We start from the raw sequence: 21541 nt of genomic DNA on the forward strand, positions 1-21541 counted from the left end.
GGTCTGCAAGGAGGAGACATGCAGGTAATTTGGGACTCGTCTTGTGAAAAACCAAGAGCTTGCATAATTCTCAAACGTAATCTAAAATACATATGTCTTTCAGAGTTCTTAACCGGGGACCTTGTGGCTATCCAAGTCTCATTGGAAGCCGGGAGGAGCACTCGAAAGGTAGTGGTAGCATCGGGATACTTCCCAGGAGACGAGAGCTGGGCTCCACCGGAACAAGTCGCAAAGCTGACGGAGTATTGCGAGGAGAGGGCGTTACCACTTCTTCTCGGCTGTGATGCCAACGCCCCCCACGTAGTGTGGGGAAGCAGTGACACTAATCGTAGAGGTGAGTACCTTCTCGAATTTATTCTTAGTAATAAGTTAGAAATATACAACGTAGGGAACACTCCAACATTTGTGACCAGCACCAGACAAGAGGTACTAGATATAACTCTAGGAAATACCCTAATGAACGGGATGGTCAGGAATTGGAGGGTGTCGGATGAACCCTCAATGTCTGATCACAGGATAATCAGATTCGACATTGAGGGTAACTCCGAAATAAAAAGAATAATAAGGAATCCCAAGAGAACGGATTGGGAATCCTACACAATGCACCTGAGCAACAACATTGCCCACCTTCAAGGGAGCGGTGACATCAGGAGCGAATTAGAATTAGAAACGGTGGTGGAAGATCTCAACACAATCGTCATTGACGCATATGAGGCCAGCTGTCCGGCCAAGACAGTCAAGTCATCAAGGGATGTACCATGGTGGAACAGAAACTTAGCCAGAATGAGAACGGAGGTACGAAAACTCTTTAACCGGGCAAAACGAACCGGGGACTGGCGGAGGTATAAAAATGCACTGACTGCGTATAGCAACGCCATCAGGGAAGCGAAACGGAACAGCTTTAGGGAATTCTGTGAAGGGATTGAACAGATCACAGAAGCAACTAGGCTGTACAAGGCTGTAGCCAAAGACGGGAGAATATCCTCTGTCTGCTTGAAAAAGGAAGATGGGACATTCACCGAGAATGAGGAGGACAGGGTACACCTGCTTCTCAGAACTCATTTCCCGGGGTCCTACCCCTCCGCGGCAGGCGACAATAATCTGCCTGACACCCCAACAACGAATAAAAGGGGAAGGAAAGAGAGCTGGAAACTAGCAAAAGAGGTATGCTCAGAAGCTAGGCTAAGATGGGCAGTGGGAACCTTTCAACCAATGAAATCTCCCGGAGCAGATGGCATTTTCCCTGCACTTATCCAGAGAGGCCTAGGAATTATCCTAGAGTCTCTTCTGAGGGTGGTAAGGGGGATCATAGCACTGGGTTACATACCAAGGGCATGGAGACGGGCAAAAGTGGTCTTTATTCCGAAGGCGGGTAAAAAGGATCCTTTTCACCCTAAATCTTTCAGACCAATCTGCCTAACATCGTTCGTACTCAAAACGGTGGAGAAGGTCATAGACAACTATATTAGAACTAACGTTCTAAAGCGTAATCCCTTACATCACTGTCAACACGCTTACCGGGCAGGAAGGTCAACTGAAACTGCTCTGTATCAGCTGACAGAGGTACTACGGGACGCCATTGAAACAAAAGAAATTGCACTGTGCGCGTTTTTGGATATCGAAGGAGCATTCGACAACACATCGCACACAGAGATACAGGATGCCCTGAGCCGCAAAGGAGTGGGAAACACCCTGGCACTCTGGATGGGCAAAATGCTAGAAAGCAGACAAATAGAGGTACAAACAGGTACAAATTCTATTATCATGAACACCACTCAAGGCTGTCCACAGGGCGGAGTACTATCGCCGCTGATGTGGAGTATGGTAGTGGATGAACTCCTGGACGTGTTAACTAATACTGGAATACAAGTCCAGGGCTACGCGGACGACATTGTTCTAATCTGTAGGGGCAAATATGAAGATACCCTATGCGATAGAATCCAAACTGGATTAAGGGTTACTAGTGCCTGGTGCAGGAAGGTGGGACTGCGGATCAACCCAACCAAAACCACCATAGTACCATTCACTAGGAGGCGTAAGCTGGATCACCTGAAAGCCATAACATTACATGATATGGAGGTGAAACGAGAAACAGAGGTCAAATACTTGGGAATCACGCTAGACCAAAAATTACTCTGGAAGACACATGTCGGAAAGCCACGAGGGCTCTGATGACTTGCAGATCCATAGCAGGAAAAAAATGGGATTGTAGCCCGAAGATACTACTTTGGATATATACTGCAATAGTAAGACCAATGATTACCTATGGAGCGGTAATCTGGGCAGAAAGAACCCAACTCAGCACACAAGCCAGGGAATTACATAAGCTCCAAAGGCTGGCTTGCGTGTGTATCAGTGGGGCAATGAGGACATGCCCAACGGCATCCCTGGAGGTCCTTCTGGGATTAACCCCTCTCCATCTGCACATACAGATGCAGGCAAGGAGATCAATATTCAGGATGGCCGGTAGCATGAGTGAGGCTTTAGTTGGTTGTACTAGTGCCAGTAATTGTGCAATGCAGATACGCGCGTTGAAACCAAAACACACTCAAGCAAGGCAAAGGTTTCCTGTATTTCGGGCGATTGTAATTAAATTTACCTTCGAGCTTACTTTTTATAATATATATTTGAAATACAAATTTTACTTTAAGATGATATGTTTGGTTACAAGTCAACTGTACAAATGAAAATGAAACGTAAAAATGAATGTGACCGACTTAGTCAGCGGTTGGCAACTTAATAATCAAAACGTTAGAGGCAGAAGAGAAGTCTCGCTTCATCTGTTTCTTTTCTGCCCCTAACTGATGGCACACTTTTCTCGCCGGTCCCCCACTCCCGTGGCGTGCTCCGCAAAGTGGACAGATCCGCGCCATCTATTCGTTCGCATTCGCAACATTCGAAATAAATTTCGAATGCCGCGAATCCTGCCGCGCCACAAGGCGGGGAGCTGCCTAAATCGAAGGAAGATTGATATCCTTTCTAGGCGGTATCCCGAATTACTGATACCGAGGGACAACATGACAACGAGGTTTCACTTCGATAAGAAGTTTGAAACACGTTGGAGTAACAAGACAAACTGGGAAAGCGTGGCTGCGACATACGGCTTAAACCAGCAACTGATTACTTGGTACACTGACGGATCCCTCACAGCAGAGGGAGCGGGTGCCGGTGTCATTGGTCCAAGGAAAATGTACTTTGAGCCAATGGGCAGGTACACTAGCATATTCCAGGCGGAAATTTACGCCATAGACAAATGTGCCTCCTTTAATCTGCAAAGGAACTACAGGGGGCAGAACATAGCTATTCTCACCGATAGCCAAGCAGCGATGAAGGCACTTAGGTCCAACCAGGTGAACTCTAAACTGGTATGGGAATGCCTTGAGAGACTGAATACACTCGGCTCGTCCAACAAGGTCTGGATGAGGCAGCGGATGAACTAGCCAAGAAGGGAGCAGGGATGCCTTTATACGGGCCAGAACCCTTCTGTGGAATCGGAAACGGTTTCATGGCTATGAATCTAAGAAACGAAGAAAAACGGTTGAGGGAACTATATTGGGCGGGCCTACCAGGGATGGAGCAGTCCAGGGTGCTTATTGGGGGATACGAACCCATGCGCACAAAGGATTGCTTAAACCTCACCAAAAAGAACCTCCGAATTATAGTGGGAATTCTCACTGGTCATTGTCGGCTGAACTACCACCTAGGGAAGCTAGGGATATCTACGGACACTGCCTGCAGGTTCTGTGAGGAGGAGGACGAAACCTCTATGCACGTCCTGGGACAGTGTCCGGCACTTGTGCAAAGTAGGTCGATACATCTGGGAGAACACATAATACCAGATGCAAAGCTGAAACTTCTGGAAGTGGGGAACATACTAAAGTTCCTAACGGTTACTGGCCTGCTTGAGATACTATGATCAACAGGTACACTATAACCAGTAAAAGGGGCACAATAGTTCTTCAAGGACGCGGTGCGACTTTCCCTTAACAAAATAATAATAATACTTTACATTTCAGCAGTAATGGTAGCAAGCTATATAGCAAGTTCTAACATTTTGACCGGAGCGGTAATAAAACGTACGTTTCTGAAAGATTCACAGGCCGCAAAAAAAATTGATTTGCACTGAGTGGGAATGAAATGTCAAATGCTGATAATTTCAAAAACACATTTTTTTTCAAAAACGGTCTTTGAAAGTTTCGTTAGATTGCACCACAGAAGCAATTAATGAGAATAAGGCGGGGAGTCTATTATTGTAGAGATTACTATTGCGATTCAACTGCGAGGCAGGCAACACTAGCAGCAGGGTTGTAGTAGAATCATGGCTCATTTGTAATAAGCAACAACGACAAAGAAGGCAGGCTGTCCGCGCTTGCAATATCCTCTTTTCCTCACGAAGTTTTCATATGTAATCCATTTTTTGTCACCAGTCCAGTTTTCGTCACCACCACCGAATGATCGGTGCAAGAAAGGTTCATTTTTATACCGAGGAAGCAGAGATGTGCATATAACGACTCGATCATGCAAAATTTTCTCGGTTGACTCATTTAGCACCCATCTGGAATATTTATAGACCAATCCTAGCTTCCGAGTATGGTCGGAAATGGTTTGTTGAGCTGAACTCAGCTTCTCTGCAATCTCCGATGTTGTCAAAGAGGGATCTTGCTCTATCATAATCGTGATAATAGCGTCATCGATCAAAGATGGCCGTCCTGAACATGATTTGTCACTAAGGTCTAAATCACCTGCTTCAAATTTTTCAAACCATCTTCTGCACGTTCTATTAGAAACTGTACTTGCACCAAAAACTTTCACTAAATTTCAACACGTTTCTATAGCATTTTCCCTTGTTGGAACTCGAACAAAATACAGCAGCGTAAATGAACTTTACTGGTAGCGATTTTTTCACGATTGTCGCTCACTTAACACGTACGCGCCGTATGTATCAATCTGATACAAATTGAGTTTACATGTTGAGGCCGCATGTATAGATTTGATACATATTTGGTTTACATGTATACTAATAATTATTCAACATCATCTGTAAACTGCTCAACTGCTCATAGAGAATTAAAAAAACACTCCTGGCCTGGGAGTGTGACCTACAAACTAATGGCAGTTTAAACTTGGATATAATTCGCACCTTTATCATATTTTGCGATTATACATAGGGGCGTTCTCCAACTGTTGCCACTTTCGGTCACGCTGCTCCCAGGGGAGAGGTGATGCAGCGTCTGATGAGTTGCCTTTACCCTGGACGAAACCGTCAGCCTTTTTTTCTTTTTGTATGCTTGGGTGCTATGCCCCAAACGAGAGGTCCGTGGACCAAAAAAGTGGGAGTAAGTAGCTCTCCACTTAGTCCGGTCCAAAATCAAGTGGGTGTAGATTTAAGATCCCTCATACCCCAAACAAAAATTTCTGAAATCTTTGCGATCTGCGGCATCTTCCGCTTCTTTGACTAGCTAAGGAGCGGCGTACACTACGCTCAACTTCTTAGGATTTCGCTCGGTATCGGAGTTTGAGTGCGTCATGCCCGATAAAATTCGTAGAGGCCAGTAGAGCCTACAGCCTCTCCCGTTCATCGACTCGCTTCCAGGATATCTCAATTAGCCAGATCTTATGACGCCCCTTCGGAACACGGCCGATGACCTGTGTAGCACCCGAGAAAAGAAACAGCCCAATGCTCATCGATATTCTCAAACGGGCTACTCAGTATATCTACCATCCGGTCAGCTAGATAGTTCCCCCATTGTCGAGCCACAGTTGGATCATACAAGAGGTCAATGTTGGAGGTAAGAAGTCGCAGCTCCCCAACCCTGCGAGAGGTAGTGGACGCAATACGCAAGCGAACATAAAGGATCATCAGATTGTGATCTCTTGATCAGCGCTACTGCTGATCGCGAAGCGGTCAATCTGATTGTTTGTACAGCGTTCATCAATTGAAACCTCTTTCGGGCAGGAAACAGCCACTGGGCAAAACTGACTATCCCAACGCTTCAGTCCTTGTATGGCAACACCAATCCATCCGGTTACGATACCGAGCGGTGCAAACGACTTAGGGGGAAACTCCTCCTAGCTTCGCTTTGAGCCGGTACGTAGTTGCGGTAAAATGTTGCAGCTAAACTTTAACGGTGAAAGCACGAACGAGTGGCTCAGACAGTACTGCTTTTCCTTTAACGATGTGTGATGCGACTGGCCCTGAAAGGGTATTGGCTCCTAAAACCATTCAACGCGACGTGCAGCACACGACATTTTCTTCAGTATATGGTAGGAACCGAACTGTAGAACTTCAATTTAGGAATGAACCCATTTTCTTCAGCATGGTCAGGCGAGAGATCATCCACTTAAAACGCCAAAGAGTAAAACACCATGGTGGAATTCGCATTGTCAAAACAAAGGAGAACGGCAAAGGTGCTCCTCAACCGAGCTAAGTCGGAGATAGTTGCTGGGTAGAATCGACACAAAGAGATTCAGAAAGCTCTAAAGAAGAGCATAAGGGCGACTAAACGATGATCATGGCGACGTTTTTGCGAAGAGATCAACCCTCTCGAGGCAAACTCAAAGCTTAAGCGTATGCTTGTCAAAGCACGTAGCCAGCAGTTGGGTTATTTAAAGTTTACAGAGCAGAAGATACACAGAAAGCAAATCATTTGCTAGAAGTGTACTTCCCAGGCAGGATCTATAATCTCATCTCAGAGCCGACAGGTGCATATAATCCTCAACCGAAAGATTGTATTCTGGCATGGGAAGCAGTACTACTGGAACGTGCGAAAAGAGCATTATTCCTGCTCTAGTAACAGAGGAAATGGATGCCCTATATAGACATCTGCACATTCGGAATACGCTAGGTGCACACGCTTATATTCCAAGTAACTGGCGTGATGTGAAGGTGATATTTATTTCCGAACCACCCAAACCTATTTAGACGCACTGTAGGCAACATACCAGAAGAGACGTAGAGATGATGTCCGATAAAAAAATACGCCTTAGGCGCATTAATGGATATCAAATAATAAAAATCGTTGGCGCAACAATCCAATTGGATTAGGGCCTTGTTAGAGCACTTCAAGACCGTAATGGTATACTACAGTACACTATATGAGACAATGTGGTCAGAATTGCGCTCGCCCGAGATTGTTACTCTGATTTGACTCAGATACTCATTTAGCTGAGTCGCTTGATATCCTACCAGTCACGATATAAATCTCTATGCCGCCAGTGAGATTTAAACCGCGACATTTCGCTACTACAGTCTAGTGCTTTAACCAATAAGTCATCCGGACACAAATACACACACATGAATTTCAAAGGCATCTTTAATTAAGCCTCATCCGCATCGATTTGTGACGCTGTTAATAAGTTGAATTTTTCACATGCTAGGATGGAAAAAGTTCCATATATCGGTCGGACAAAAGTCGGGTTGCCACCGGGAGGGGGTCCCTCTCCTCTGTTAAGGACAACTTGCTATGGCTCCTGGAGGACACAAAGGTTTTCGCACAAGCATTTGCGAACGATCTAGTCGTAATAATTATCGATAAGTTTGCGGGCACAGTATGTGACCGCTTGAATGCAACTCTGTATGTAATCCACAGTTGGTGTCTCCGTAACGGACTCACGGTAAACGCTAGGAAGACAGCAGTTATAAGCTCCCCACCTTAGCAGCTGATACAAACAGTCAGTAGGAGTACATTTCAACTTCAGGCCAATGTCCTACTCTGGTGCTGTAGAACTGCGATGGATAAGACCTGGGGACTTTCACCACCACGGAATCATTAGATATATACATCCATAATAAAACCAATTCTGATGCATGTATGCATCGTCTGGTGGCCGAGATTGAACTTTGCTAACAGCAGGAAGCTGCTTACGTAAATTCAGAAGCTCGATTGCCTAAGTACTAATGTAGTAAAAAGTATTACACCGACCGCGGTACTTTAAAGTTGTCCTACATCTACCTCCTATTCATTTGCTCACCGATCATATGGTTTCTAGATTCTTTGAATAAGACATATTTTGTCATAATCGCCAAAAGAGATTGGCAACGAGTGTTTTAAAATTACAGATTTAATAGTCTTCACCGAAGGGTAATGGAAAACAGAGCGGGCGGGCTGCACCATCTGTTCCAATAGTCGGGTAGCATTATCAACACTAAACAGCAACGACATTCAGTTGATGTGAAGTTGTCACTAGGTGCTGCTGAACTTTGGCAAACTGAACGAAAAATTCCTGATGTGGGTGTCAGGGCCTGGCAAGTAATGAGGAAGATGATAGACTGTCTCACCAAAATTCTGGATGCGCAATGTTGACATCCGGCCATCCACTGTTAAGTCTGCTCTGAAGGGTGAAATTGCAAGAAGTCAAGCAGCCGAATGGAGATATTTGAACTTCTACCGGCAGGCGAAAATCTTTGTGAAAAAACTCGAGGCCGACATTTTTGTTGACCCTAAAAATGAGATATGAAAACGCTAGTAAGCTTTCAACGGGACACTGCTCGTGAAATTACCAAATAGAAAAAATGAGGGCGCTGGTCTCGGCTATAGCAGTGAATGTGAGGAGAAGGAAGTAATGTCTCTGCATTTCATATACTGCTGCCCGCCCTCCTCAGACTTCGAACGAGGATACATTACTAAAGTTTTCTTGAACGAACCGCATTCTGCCCCTGGAGAATGTTCTCAGATTCGCGAAAGTCTGCGTACGCACAACAGTGCTTGGAGTTGCGGCTTAAACTTCCTCAATACAACTAGTATTAAAAACATGTAATAATAATAATAAACTAATCGTAGTAGGCGAGCTACTTTTAATACTTTATCATTATTATTGAATCATTTCTATAGTGTTGTCGTTGCCCATATTGCATATTTATTGCAAAATAGTGACCTAAAGACCACTCAACTCCACCAGAACCAAGTTTACGACCGGAAGAAGTGGCGAATTCGATTCGGCACATGCTGAAGAAATAAGAAACATGACTTTTTTTATTGCCAACAAGTTTTCATTTGTTGGAGCAGTTTGATGTTGATTTTCGTTCCACCTCCTAAACTGAAGTCAGTAGGTCCTGATTAGTTTAAATAATGACTTGTACAAAAATACCTTATTTTCTAATGATAAGCTATCGGACTTCTTATGAAATACAATTTGGTGGAAAGATGGGAGGTGTGAACCTTAGGGCATGCAGTAACATCGTTCTATGTTGAGTTTCAGGGATCTCGATTGGGACTTTTCAAAGTTGGCCTCCAATTCTTGGAAATTATTCCATTGCTAGTATATGGTAGTTACGTCTACTACTCGATAACTTTATTGGAGCATAGTATACTACTATCTTTTCTTAGGAATTCATTGAAAACCCCCTGAAGGGAGAAACCACGTTAGGAGGTTTTCAGAATCGACTTTTTATTATAAAGATCGTTAAATTAGCTATCCCAGAAAATTCTGCAAAAATTTCGAAATTCGTGGACCTTTAGATTTGATAAGCCTGGAACCGACCATTTATCGAGTTCAGGGTCAGGTTCGACGGTCCAGGATGTATTCGTTTTATGTCCTTACATAATCTTGTAGCGCAATGTAAGTAGCGTATTTATAAATACTTTGCGTCAGTCCTTTCTGCGAATGCATTTGGATGAGCATTTCAGCTCAAAACAAAAGCAACTCTATATTTAAAGAGATTTTAAAAGAAACTTGCAAAATAAGAGTCTTACCCAGTACATTTTGCCTACTCGAAAATAATCCTTTTCCTTCCTCTGAATAGAGGCGATGTATGAAATCTGTATTATAATTTTCCGAAGCTTTCTCATTGCGCAAAATTAACCCACGCTGGACCCCTTCAGCCATTTTAGAAGCCATGTGATAAACGTCCTGCTGTAAGTCCTTGATAGAAAACTTTTCTTCGTAGATGTATGCAGCGTCAGCACCTCCCGCCAAACCAGCAAGAGTAGCCAAATAACCGCAATAGCCTCCCATTGTTTCAATAACGAATACTCTCCGCTTTGTTCCTTGAGCTGACTGACGAATCCGGTCGCAGATTTCGGTTATCTCATTCAATCCGGTATCACATCCGAGTGAAAACTCGGTACCAGGGACATTATTTGAAATAGTTGACGGAATGACAACAAGTGGAATACAGAACTCCGGATAATTAGGCCGCTGATCCGCTAATTGTCCCATTGAATGATAGCCTTCAAATCCACCGATTACAAGCAAACCTTGGATCTTGTATTCACGAAGGCGTGCAGCAATTTCCTTGAATTTCCCTTCGGGTAAAGTGCGCTTTGTTCCAAGGAAAGCTCCTCCTTGTCCTACCCAGCCAGTAACATCAGACCTGAAGAAGGCATCAATCAATACAACACCTTAATTAATAATATGGATCGTCGTTACCATCCCATTTTTTTTATGTTACCAGAAACAAGGCCTTCAATGCCGTCGTGAACGGCGTACACAGTGTCACCACGGTAAATACAGTTTCTTACAAATGATCGTACGGCTGCATTCATTCCACAGGCAGGTGCACCGATGTGCATTACAGCAAACGTATATCCTTCCTAAATATAAACAAAAAATATAGACGATAATATTACCCATGCAAGTAATCAATAGTATAGAAAAAGAATTCAAAAGCCAATACGAAAATTTATAATGCAAATTCAAACAGGCAAGGTTACAGTATTCCAATAAATTGGTCGATAATACTTACGATCCCTTTTCCAGCAGCGTCAAAAGATTCCTTTGGTGGTTTCAAACGAGTTAACATTTTGTATGTTTCTAAATTTCTTTGGAAAGACGTTCCACGCAATTTTACTGCCAATTCCCAATTTTTCTCAGCCATAGCTTGTGCTACAGCTTTTGTGCGTTCAACGCATTCCATCAATGGAACACGGATAGCTTGATTTCCATCCAATGAAACTACACATGGCACACTGTCTGGCGTCGCTTCCATTAAAGCTAGAACAGCTTCGGCACCCATCCGACATCCCTGAAAAGAGAACAGCCGCAATTTTTATATTATTTAACACTCTGGAAATTGGTAAATTTTTATTGAGCTCTTCAGCTCACTTCAAAATAATGATTATAATGCATCAACCGCACATACTAGCCATCATACTGAAATGCGCTTCAACTCCTTCCTGGCTTCGAAGACGCCCGCGCTCCTCCTTTATTGCTCTGCGACAAGCACTCTTAGAGCAACCCACTCGTCGATCAGTTTTACCCCTCCTTAAGGGGGTCATCCCGTGTGTGGGATCCGCGGAATCGAATTTTTTTTTGGCATCAATTCTATCTACATATAGTGTAGAATACATTTGCAAAGTGATTTTTTTATATTCGGAGTCATTCGGAAATTATAGTGTTAAACACGTGATAAGTCACATGCCAGATTTATGTCGATCGCCGTAATAAAGCTTGTATTTATCGGTCCGAATGACGTTCGAATGATTTCGCTAAAAGGACAAGAATTGAAGCCAAGGCTGTGCATATGTTTCTTCAAGAAACCTAAGGTTTATGGACTAGGTATAGCAGATTAATGGTCAGTTAAGGTTTTATGGTTAAAAATCGCATTCTACTTTTTAAATGCGTTTTTCTCGAAACCGCATGTTGAAAATCGGCTGCCACCGTAGCCCAAAATCTATCCAACCAAATTCTTTGGAATTTTCACGACTTATTCAGAACATATTTCTACGGCCCGCAAACTAGGATAATTGCGATTCATTCAGTAATTTTTTTTTATTCATTGAAGAAGCCGTAAAAAAATGCCAAAATTCAAAAAAAAAGTTGAACACGACGCCAAAAATTTAGTTTTTAACATTTTTTAATAATCCTAGTTTGCGGACTGTAGTTAAGTCTGTACGTTAAAATGCCGTTTACTTTTTTACTCTAAGATGATCGCAGCGCCGTCTAGCGTGGCAGCAGAAAAACACCTTTTTTTGAAGATGGGTGTATAAATTGCCCTGTATTTCAATAACGAACTATGTGATTGGGCTGGAGAAATTACTATGCACGCTCAAGATATTAATAAATCTATGATGAAAAATTCGTGTTTGCATCTTTCTCCAGTTCTTCACAAAAAATTTCTAAAAAAAGCCAAAAAAAAACGGCCTTCACACGGGATGACCCCCTTAATGTAGCAATACCAAAAGAGCATTAGCACAGAATAACCTCAGTTTGAACGTGTTGAGATATATGCATTTCCATACTTTAGATAAGACAGCGAAAACGGGGCTAGCGCTTTTCATGCTTCGAACGACATCCAGTTTGTTGCTAGCTCGGCAGAAACCACCAAATTGATCGACGCCTTACTTTTCCAGTTGTCGCAATAAAGACGGGTGCCTTTCTTTGGAATCCTAACGATCATCACTTCTTTCATCATCTGGAAAAAATCTCGGATACTCAGGGTTCCCATATGAATGGAGGTGGCAGATCTGTAGGTGCAGTGATCAATAGCGCTGCAGGGTGACCGTCTAGCCCAGCGGCTCCGTTTGAGTCCATTTTTGCCGCGATGATTTCTCTTCTATTTGGAAGAACAGTCTGTATCGGCATGTTGCGGTGGCTAACCACTTCATCTACAAGGTGCGGAGCTCATCGGATGTGATACAATTAAGGGGTAATACCACGTTGTGATTTTTTTACAATTTCTTTTTATTTTCTAAAATGTTTTCTTAATTATTCAAAAATTATATAAAGTAGTTTTGCGAGGAAAAAAATTTCTTAATTGGTCGAAAAAGCCAATTTGTGAGTAAAATTTTGCTGTCGAATTGCAAATGCGTTTAGAGCGAATTCTACCATTTAACTCCAGAGTTTATGTGTTTCCAAATATTACTCTTTTGAAATAGGTAACACGATATATGACTTGCGGATTCGTCCAGCGCATCAGATGCTCCCTCACCTCTGCCCTGGAAGCAGCGTGACCGAAGTGGTTACAAGGTGGCATTTGCTCCTTTATATTAATTCAAAAACACGACATGTATATGAATTATAACGAAGACGAAAACCGCCTTGTAAAATTCAGGCTTAAACGAGGCTAACCTCGATGTCTCTGACATTTGAATGTTAATCGTGGAATAATGCCAAAAAGTCGGCCAGAAAAAGTAAAATAGGTTTCATCATGATTAATTTGTGTTTTACGCAATTGAATTGATTTTACTAGCGTTTTATTGTTATATAATATCAAACAAGCCGAAATATCCGAAGCTTGACGCGTTAGGTATAAAGGTTTTGGGTGCATCTTGTGTGAAAAACTTTCTGAGCATGTTTTTAAGGTTTTGTGTAAACACAAAACTATTACTAACAAAGTTATACTAGGTCAAAACTGTCGCTCCTCTGCAAATTCAAGACTATGAATGTCAATATCACTTGAAAGTGAATATTTTCATATATTATATGCATATTTTACACACCCAAATCTCTTTATAAAAGAAATACACAAAACTTTTCATACCTGAAGCGTCTAGTTTCCGGTTTCCCGACTTGTTTTCATTCAATATAACTAAAAAAACAAAGTATTGATATGCTTTCAAACTCCAAGAAATATATTTAGTGCCCACACGATTTTTAATAATAATAATAATAATCGTTGACGCAACAATCCATATTGGATCAGGGCCTTGAAGTGTGTTAGAGCACTTCATTCAAGACCGTAACGGTACACTAGGAGGCAATGTGGTCAGCATTGCGCTCGGCCGAGATTATTACCCTGATTTGACTCAGGTACTCATTCACAGCTGAGTCGACTGGTATCCGACATCAAATCACGATGCAAATTCCACTGCCACCAGTGAGATTTGAATCGCGACCTTCCGTACGACAGCAAAGGCACTCTAACCACTTCAGCCGTCCGGACACGTACATAAATTGATCGTACCCATATTTCCGATTTACTTCGTGCACAAAAGCATACATATGTACATATATAGCATGTATATTAAATACGATTGGTTTGATGTATAAATATATCTCTCCGAATTAGACACTAGTTGCAAATTTCATTAGCACGCACATACTATATACCTACATACACACATGTCTGCTCACTAAACAAGTCAGGAAACCGGAAGCTTGATCCTTCAGGTATAAAAGGTTCTATGTTTCCCTATGTGAGAAGCATAACGCTAAGTTCCCCATTGGCTGACAGCATTGACTCCACATATTTAAATTGCTCAGTTCTGTCAGCTTCAATAACCTGCTCAGAATTGAGCGAATTAAATATCTTGGGTCAATGTTATCAGCCAATGGAAAACTGCGTTTTGAAATTGCTTCACGCATTAATGTGACCTGGATGAAGTGGCATTCCACAATTGTGATCGACGTATGAGCGCACGTCTCAAATCTAAAATTGACCGCAATGTCGTCCGTCTGCTGCTCTCTATAGTTCTGAGCGTTGGCCGAATATAAAAGACAATGAACAGCGTATTGCGGTAATGGAGACGAAGATGGTCCATTGGACTGGTGGCGTGCCACGTTTTGATTATGATACATCCGAAATGAGGATATCCGTGATCGATATGGGGTTGCACCAATCGTGGAAAAACTGCGAGAGAGGCATTTTCGATGGTATGGTCACGTAATTCGCGCTAATGAGTATTCACTTGTCAATATGGTCTGAACATCGAAGTTAACGGTAAGCAACCAAAAGACCGCCCGAAAGAACGGTGACTTGATACGCTGGATCGGGATTTAAAAGCTTCGCGATTACATCCAGATCAGGCGTTTGATAGAATAAAATGGCAAAACCGATCACGACGAGCCGACCCCGCTTGTGAACGGGACAAAGAAGAAAAAGAAGACGTGAGGAGCGATGATGACAGCTTCGTGTCACATATTTGAAAATTCCATTGCCCTCTAGTTTTTACAAAATGATTTAAATAAATCATTTGATGGAAGGCCCTGTATTTATACCCTTTTCTAAAAGTTGGTAATATACAATTAGTAAGTTTATTTGAAGAGATATCGGAATGGGACATCTCTCGAGGCTTAGATTGCATATGTGTTTTACACTAAACCTTAAAAAGGGCTGGGGAGAAGTAGATTCTTCATGAATGTGACTTTAATATTTCACGAATGTCAATTATTCCCGGTAATTATGACCTCAGTAGCTTATTTGTATGGCTTTGGAAGCTGGAAATTGCTAAGTTTGAACTGATATAACTTTGGCGTTAATGACCAGATTTCCATGAAATTTGGCACGTGTATACGACATATTATGATCTATGCTGATACAAAATCTGGAAGCCCTAGATTGAATTTAAGGGTTTTTCAGTAAATTTCTAAAAGTTGGAAATATACTATTAAGTTTATTTGAGCAGATATCGGAATTGGACATATTTTGAGGCCTAGATTTCATCTAAGCGCACCACCCTGATTTTTAGGTTAGGTAGTTTTCGAAAATGAGTTCTGTCTCACTTTAAGTGCGTACATTTTGACTCCTCAGTAGCGCATTTTGCAATTCACGACAAAACTAATATCAGTTGCGGAAAGTATATTTAATCGAGACCTTTCATTTGATAACCTACACGACTATAGCCGGTGAAAAAAAAGTTTGAATCCCCCTTTTGCATGTATAGGGAGCCCCCCTTTAAACTACACCTAAATTTGTGCCACTCGCTGTATTCGTAGGATTTCATAGTTCCCATCTGCCGGCCGAATTTCGTTCGGATCGGTTTAGCCGTTTTGGAGAAAAATGCGTATGACAGACAGACAGACAGAGAGTGAAATGGTTGAGCCGTTTTGGAGAAAAATGCGTGGAACAGACAGACAGTGAATCGATTTTATTAAGGTTTTGTTTTACACAAAACTTTAAAAACTGAAACAAAATAATTCTTTGCCACCCTATTCATATGAACTTACTTCGTTGTGGTATTGACGAATTGATATGTGAGGTTGACGTCATACTCGTTGTAGAATGCACGAAATTCACAAAAAATAGCAAAGTTTTACCCCCTATAACTTTTTTAATAATAGTTGGATTTTCTTCAAACTTGACCAAATTGTGCATTATGTTATCTTATCCCCATACCGAATTTTGTACTTCTGGGAGGTTGCCGGGTAAATTTCTAAAATGTGGAAATATGCTATTATTAATTTTAATTGTGCAGATATCGGAACCGGATGTATTTTGAGGCCTAGATTTCGTAGAGATGCATCACTGTGATTTTTTTTAGATTTTTCGGCTGGATAGGTTTTGAAAACGAGATTTGTTACACTTTTTGGGAGTCATATTTTGAGCCTTGACTCCGCCTGTTTCACCCGATATCAAATTTGGAGTTTTAAAATGTACTGATTGAACCTTTTCATTTCATACCCCACATGGCCACATTTTATAGAAAAAAAATGTGCGCCCTCCATTCACATGTATGGGGAGCCCCCTTTAAACTTAACACAAAATGGCGCCACTTGCTGCATGTAAAGGGAACAACAGATCAAACGCTCTCACCAATTTTCGAGAAAATCAGTCAAGCCGTTTGCGAATAAATCCAGTGTGACAGATAGACAGACGGACGGACAGACAGACATCGACTCGATTCTAATAAGGTTTTGTTTTACACAAACCCTTAAAAAGGTGAGGTCAAAGTTGCTTCTGTCTAGCCAAATTACTATTCTCTAAGAAATAAAATGTCAATATAACATTGAATTGAATATTGGGTATATCCACCGTATATACACTCCGAACCATGTATAAATGGCAAGATTGTGTATCCAAGAATTCTCACACAAAAATCAACAAAACCTTTCGTACCTAAAGCGCCGAGCTTCGTTTTCCGACTTGTTTTTTCCTAATATTGCAAAAAAGGGCCCCTTAAAAATATTATATCCTCCCAAATGTTGGTTTATATTCTTCGTAACTTTGTAAAGAACCATGTCACAGAATTTCATAATGATCGGTTTAATGTAAAAAATGTCGTTTTGAAAAAAAAAAAAAAAATTGTTTGAAATATCACACTCCGGACATTAAGCCATTTATCGCTCTTAATTACAAACAAAATACAGTTACAACGAATATAGATATAATCTTCGAAGTACATAGCGCTACAAAATTTCCTGGGTACTTGGCCTGTACCCGATAATCGCTCGGTTCGGCGTTCGTAAAATCTAAAGGAACGCGAATTTCGCTTTCGCGAAATCTCTGCAGTCTATTTTAGGATAGCTAAGCTAACGCTCTATACAATAAACAAGTAAAACAAGTCGGGAAACCGGAAGCTGGACGCTTCAGGTACGAAAGGTTTTGTGTATTTCCTGGTACGTAGCACGTAATATATCCATACATTATGTGAGAGTATCCACTTTCGGGTGATATTAACATTCATAGTCTTCAATTTTCAAAGAAGCAACAAATTTGAGGTATTATAACTTTGTTAGTAATAGTGCGATTTCCACCAAACTTGGTAAGATCATGCTCTATATCTTAGCCTATATCACTGCAAAATTGCATGGTACTAGAATGAACTTAAGGGGGGTTTCTAATCAATTACAAAAAATTGTAGTAATATACTATTATTAACTTTATTTAAACAGATATCGGCATGGAAGGTATTTCGGAGCCTAGGCACCATATAGTGGCAGCCTCCTGATTTTTTTCAGATTTTTCGGTTTGGTAGTTTCTGAGAATGGCCCCCTTAAGGAAGTGATCACTTTCAACCCCCCGCGCTCCCCACCTTTCCAACGAATGTCAAAACTAAGATCGGCTTTGAAAAGTACTAATCGAGACCTTTAATTTGATACCCCACATGACTATATTTGATGAAAAAAAAATTTACACCCCCCTTTTGCATGTATGGGGAACCCCCTTAAATTCAACGTAAAAGGATGTAGTTCACTGTATGTGTGAGCGTTCACAGTTCCCACCTTTCTACCAAATTTGGTGTCAATCGCTATAACCGTCTCCGAGAAAAATGCGCGTGACGGACAGACAGACAGACAGACGGACAGACAGACAGACAGTAAACCGATTTTAATAAGGTTTTGTGTTTACACAAAACCTTAAAAAGGGAAACTGGAAGCTGGTCATTTGTCCCGTTTGTATTTAGTTCGTAGCGTTTATGCATTTAGTTTATCAGACCATTCGCTTTAATATGACACTGACATTCAAAGTCTTAGAATGCAAGCAATTTGCACAAAAGTGACTTTGACTTATTATTAATTTTGTTAGTAATAATGGGGTTTCCAGCAAACTCGGTAGTATCATGCTCTAGGGTATAACCTAATTTACTGCAAGCTCAAGGGGGTTTCTAATTTTTAAAAAAATATACGCGCCTTTCCACTCGGTGAAGAATATTTTTACATGTTTTTAACGGTAGTTATATATGTTCACTTGTTTCCATCCAAACAATTCGGGAAACCGGAAGTTGGACGCCTCAGATGTGAAAGGATTTGTGTATATTATAATAACATTTGAGTGTGAATTTGTTCCATTAGCACGTAATACGTAATATGAGCATATATTTGATGAATAGAGGAGTTCTGCAGCCAATTACTGAAAATTGTAGTAATATACTATTGTTAACTTTATTTGAAGGGATATCGGTATGGAAAGTATTTCAGAGCCTAGCATCTTCATTTTTTCAGATTTTTCGGTTGGGCAGTTTCTGAGAATGGCCTCGTTAAATAAATGATCACTTTCGCCCCCCGAACCCCTCGCCTTTCTAACAAATGTCAAAACTGAGACCACCTTCGGAAAGGAAAGTACCTTTCATTTGATACCCCATATATATATACCGGGTCAGCTACGAATATTGCAAGTTAATCTTGCAAATAAGTAGCCGCGGACAGGCAGAACGTTTTCATTTGTGTTCGTCCTCCCTTACCGATTCTTCGCTTTCAGGGGGAGTAAACCTCCTTAACAAATCCGTAATCTGGGCTGAAGGGAACGACGCGCCTACCGGATGAATTGCAGTGACGTTACACTGTATTTCAGTGGCTCCCCTCCAAATACCTTCCCTACCTTTGGAGGTAATCATGGAGCATTGCAATCAATATATATAATATAATCAATAGCCCCAATGGGCTCTGTTGCAGGGTTGACTGCCTCCCCAATACTCGTGGGAACAAAATTGGGGATAATATTTCAAATTCTTTTGATGGGACCTCAGGCACACGAAGACAGTACCCAACATGGTTAAGGGTCGTTCAACAACACCAGAGCGGCTCTTCGCCCTTGGATGTTTTGGCGGTTATGCCGTCAACCACGGGAGACCTAGGCATCGTATGGTTTGGACGAACCAGCTTAAGGAATTTATCGTCCGCGCCTATTACCGTGTAACGGATTTGGAACGCAATCCATCAGGGCACTTACACCGACTCCATGACGCGTTCATAACCTGCTTCCCGGAACTAAGTCATGTTCCGGAACAAAACGTTGTCAATCAATACCGAGTGATAGTGAAAAATAATCGAGTTGCCCTACCAACTAGGCAACAAATATTCCACGACTGAGCAAAGGAGCAACACGAATACGCCACTTATAAGGCACTCCATGAATCCAGTAATCAGGAGAAGCTTAATGACTGGGATGTCGACCTAATTTATAAAGAGGCTTTGACCGCATTCCAGGTCGCATTCACAGAGTATGCTGAGATTCTCCCAAACCTAAAGTTTACTTCGGCAACTACTAACATCATTGCTGCCGCTGACAGAATTTTGGCTGATCGTTTGGCTAGCGAGATTACTGCTACAGAGGTTCACAGCCTGATCTACGTTGCAGCCGTCGCGGTTATTCGTCTCCATAATCAACATCTCAGACCGAATAACAGAGGTATGCGCAGAAGGACTTTACCGTTCTGGGTGTTTCGACTCACAAAAGAGTCGAAAAGGTGAGAAAGGAGATTGCTCGTGTCACGCAAGCACTCCTTGGAAATCCATCACCAAGAGTGCACAGATGCGTTGCGAACATCATTGGAAACTACCATCTGTCCAATGATATGCCAATCGAAGAAATCCTCGAGGTGCTGAAGCAGGAACTTACGGTATGCTCCAATCGAATCCATAGCTATCAAAAAAGCTTTCAGCGAAGGACAGGCAACACCTTGTTCTTCCAGAACCAACGGGGATTCTACAAAAATCTCACCAACTCAGGTAGGGAAAGTAACCTCGATCTGGATCAGGCAAAAAACTTCTGGAGTGTTTGGAGCGAATCCAGCCGTTGCAATTTAGAAGCAGTGTGGCTCCCACACCTTATGCGTTCATGCGAGGCCCTCCCCGAAATGACCATGCCTGACGTAACTGAAGTCGACGTTGAAGCAGCCCTTGACAAGGCAAGTAACTGGAAGGCGCCAGGAGTTGACAAGATTCACAACTTCTGGCTGAAGCGGTTCAAGAGCACTCGCAGGATATTGGCAAATCAATTTAATCAGACGATTGCCGATCTTGATTTAGTTCCACCATTTTTCACCAAGGGGATAACTTTTCTCATCCCCAAGGAACAGGGTGCCTCTTGCCTTTCAAAATGTCGACAAATTACTTGTCTTCCTACCATCTACAAGCTCTTCACTTCAGTTCTGTGCGCGAACATCTCAAAACATCTTGATGTTCATAAATTGATAGCTGAGGAGCAAAAAGGATGCGCAAAAGGCTCCCGAGGCTGCAAACAACAGCTTATAATCGATACGGTCGCGGTAAAGCATACTGTCCATCAGAAACAAAATATTTCGACAGTCTACATCGATTATAAATCAGCCTTTGACTCCATATCACATTCGTGGTTACTACAAGCTTGCATAAAATCAACCCGAATGTCGTTCTTCTTCTGAGAACAGTAATGAAGAATTGGAGCACGAAGCTATCGGTATCCTCACAAACATCAGGAGAGGTACCAATCAAACGTGGCATTTTCCAAGGCGACTCTCTAAGCCCACTGTAGTTTTGTTTTGCTTTGAATCCACTATCTCATCTTTTGCATAAAAGCAAATATGGGTTCCAAGTCAAGCATGGCATATTGTCGAAATGTACAGTAAGCTATTTAAGGGGGTCATCCCGTGTGTCGGATTCTCGGAATAGAATTTTTTTTGACATCAATTGTATCTAGATATAGTGAAGCCCATGGTGTTTTACGTAGGCACCTGTCGTGAGATTTAATCCTACGGTCCTCTTAAGACACGGATTGATTTTGGGACCACAATCAGAGTCTCGCTGAGATAAGCAACAACGGTTCCAGACTATACCAAGTGCATGGATTAGCATTCATACTGGTGGATACAAGAATTACCTAAATCTCTACCGAACTATGGAGTACGGCACCCGTGTTGATACGCAACACCAAGTCGAGGCCCGAAGGTCTCTTCTCGCTTGAGCATAACCACAACCCCCATGAAACTCCCACTAGGGGGGCCAACCGCAAATAACCGAGCTGTCCTCACATACAACTGGAGTTCACCCGAAGTATGTGAGTCCAGGGGCTTTCCCGGTTCCCATGGTACCAGTATACCCCTGGTAAGGTTTCGTGACCAATTTGCCACTTCAGATGAGTCCCCGTGCAGACTCGGGTCTGATCGCCCTGATTACGCCTTTGGAGCATTCGCCTACTGAATCACGGCCGGCAAACCAAAGTGATTACAGCGTCTCCCGGTGCCAC

The 21541-nt window shown here is 42.1% G+C and overlaps 1 protein-coding gene across 9 annotated transcripts in view; it reads right to left on the bottom strand.

The window, feature by feature from the left end:
- LOC119658869 (ATP-dependent 6-phosphofructokinase) overlaps positions 1-21541 on the bottom strand; it is an 89460-nt gene that overhangs the window by 15139 nt on the left and 52780 nt on the right. For all 9 annotated transcript variants that reach the window (XM_038066630.1, XM_038066636.1, XM_038066634.1 and 6 more), the window contains 3 exons: positions 10685-10963; positions 10369-10532; positions 9693-10312 (listed from right to left, as the gene is read on the bottom strand). In XM_038066630.1, coding sequence (XP_037922558.1) covers positions 9693-10312; positions 10369-10532; positions 10685-10963 — 1063 coding nt within the window. The remainder of the gene's footprint in view (positions 1-9692; positions 10313-10368; positions 10533-10684; positions 10964-21541) is intronic.

This window comes from Hermetia illucens, chromosome 6 (genome assembly GCF_905115235.1).
Source record: "Hermetia illucens chromosome 6, iHerIll2.2.curated.20191125, whole genome shotgun sequence".
NCBI lineage: Eukaryota > Metazoa > Arthropoda > Insecta > Diptera > Stratiomyidae > Hermetia > Hermetia illucens.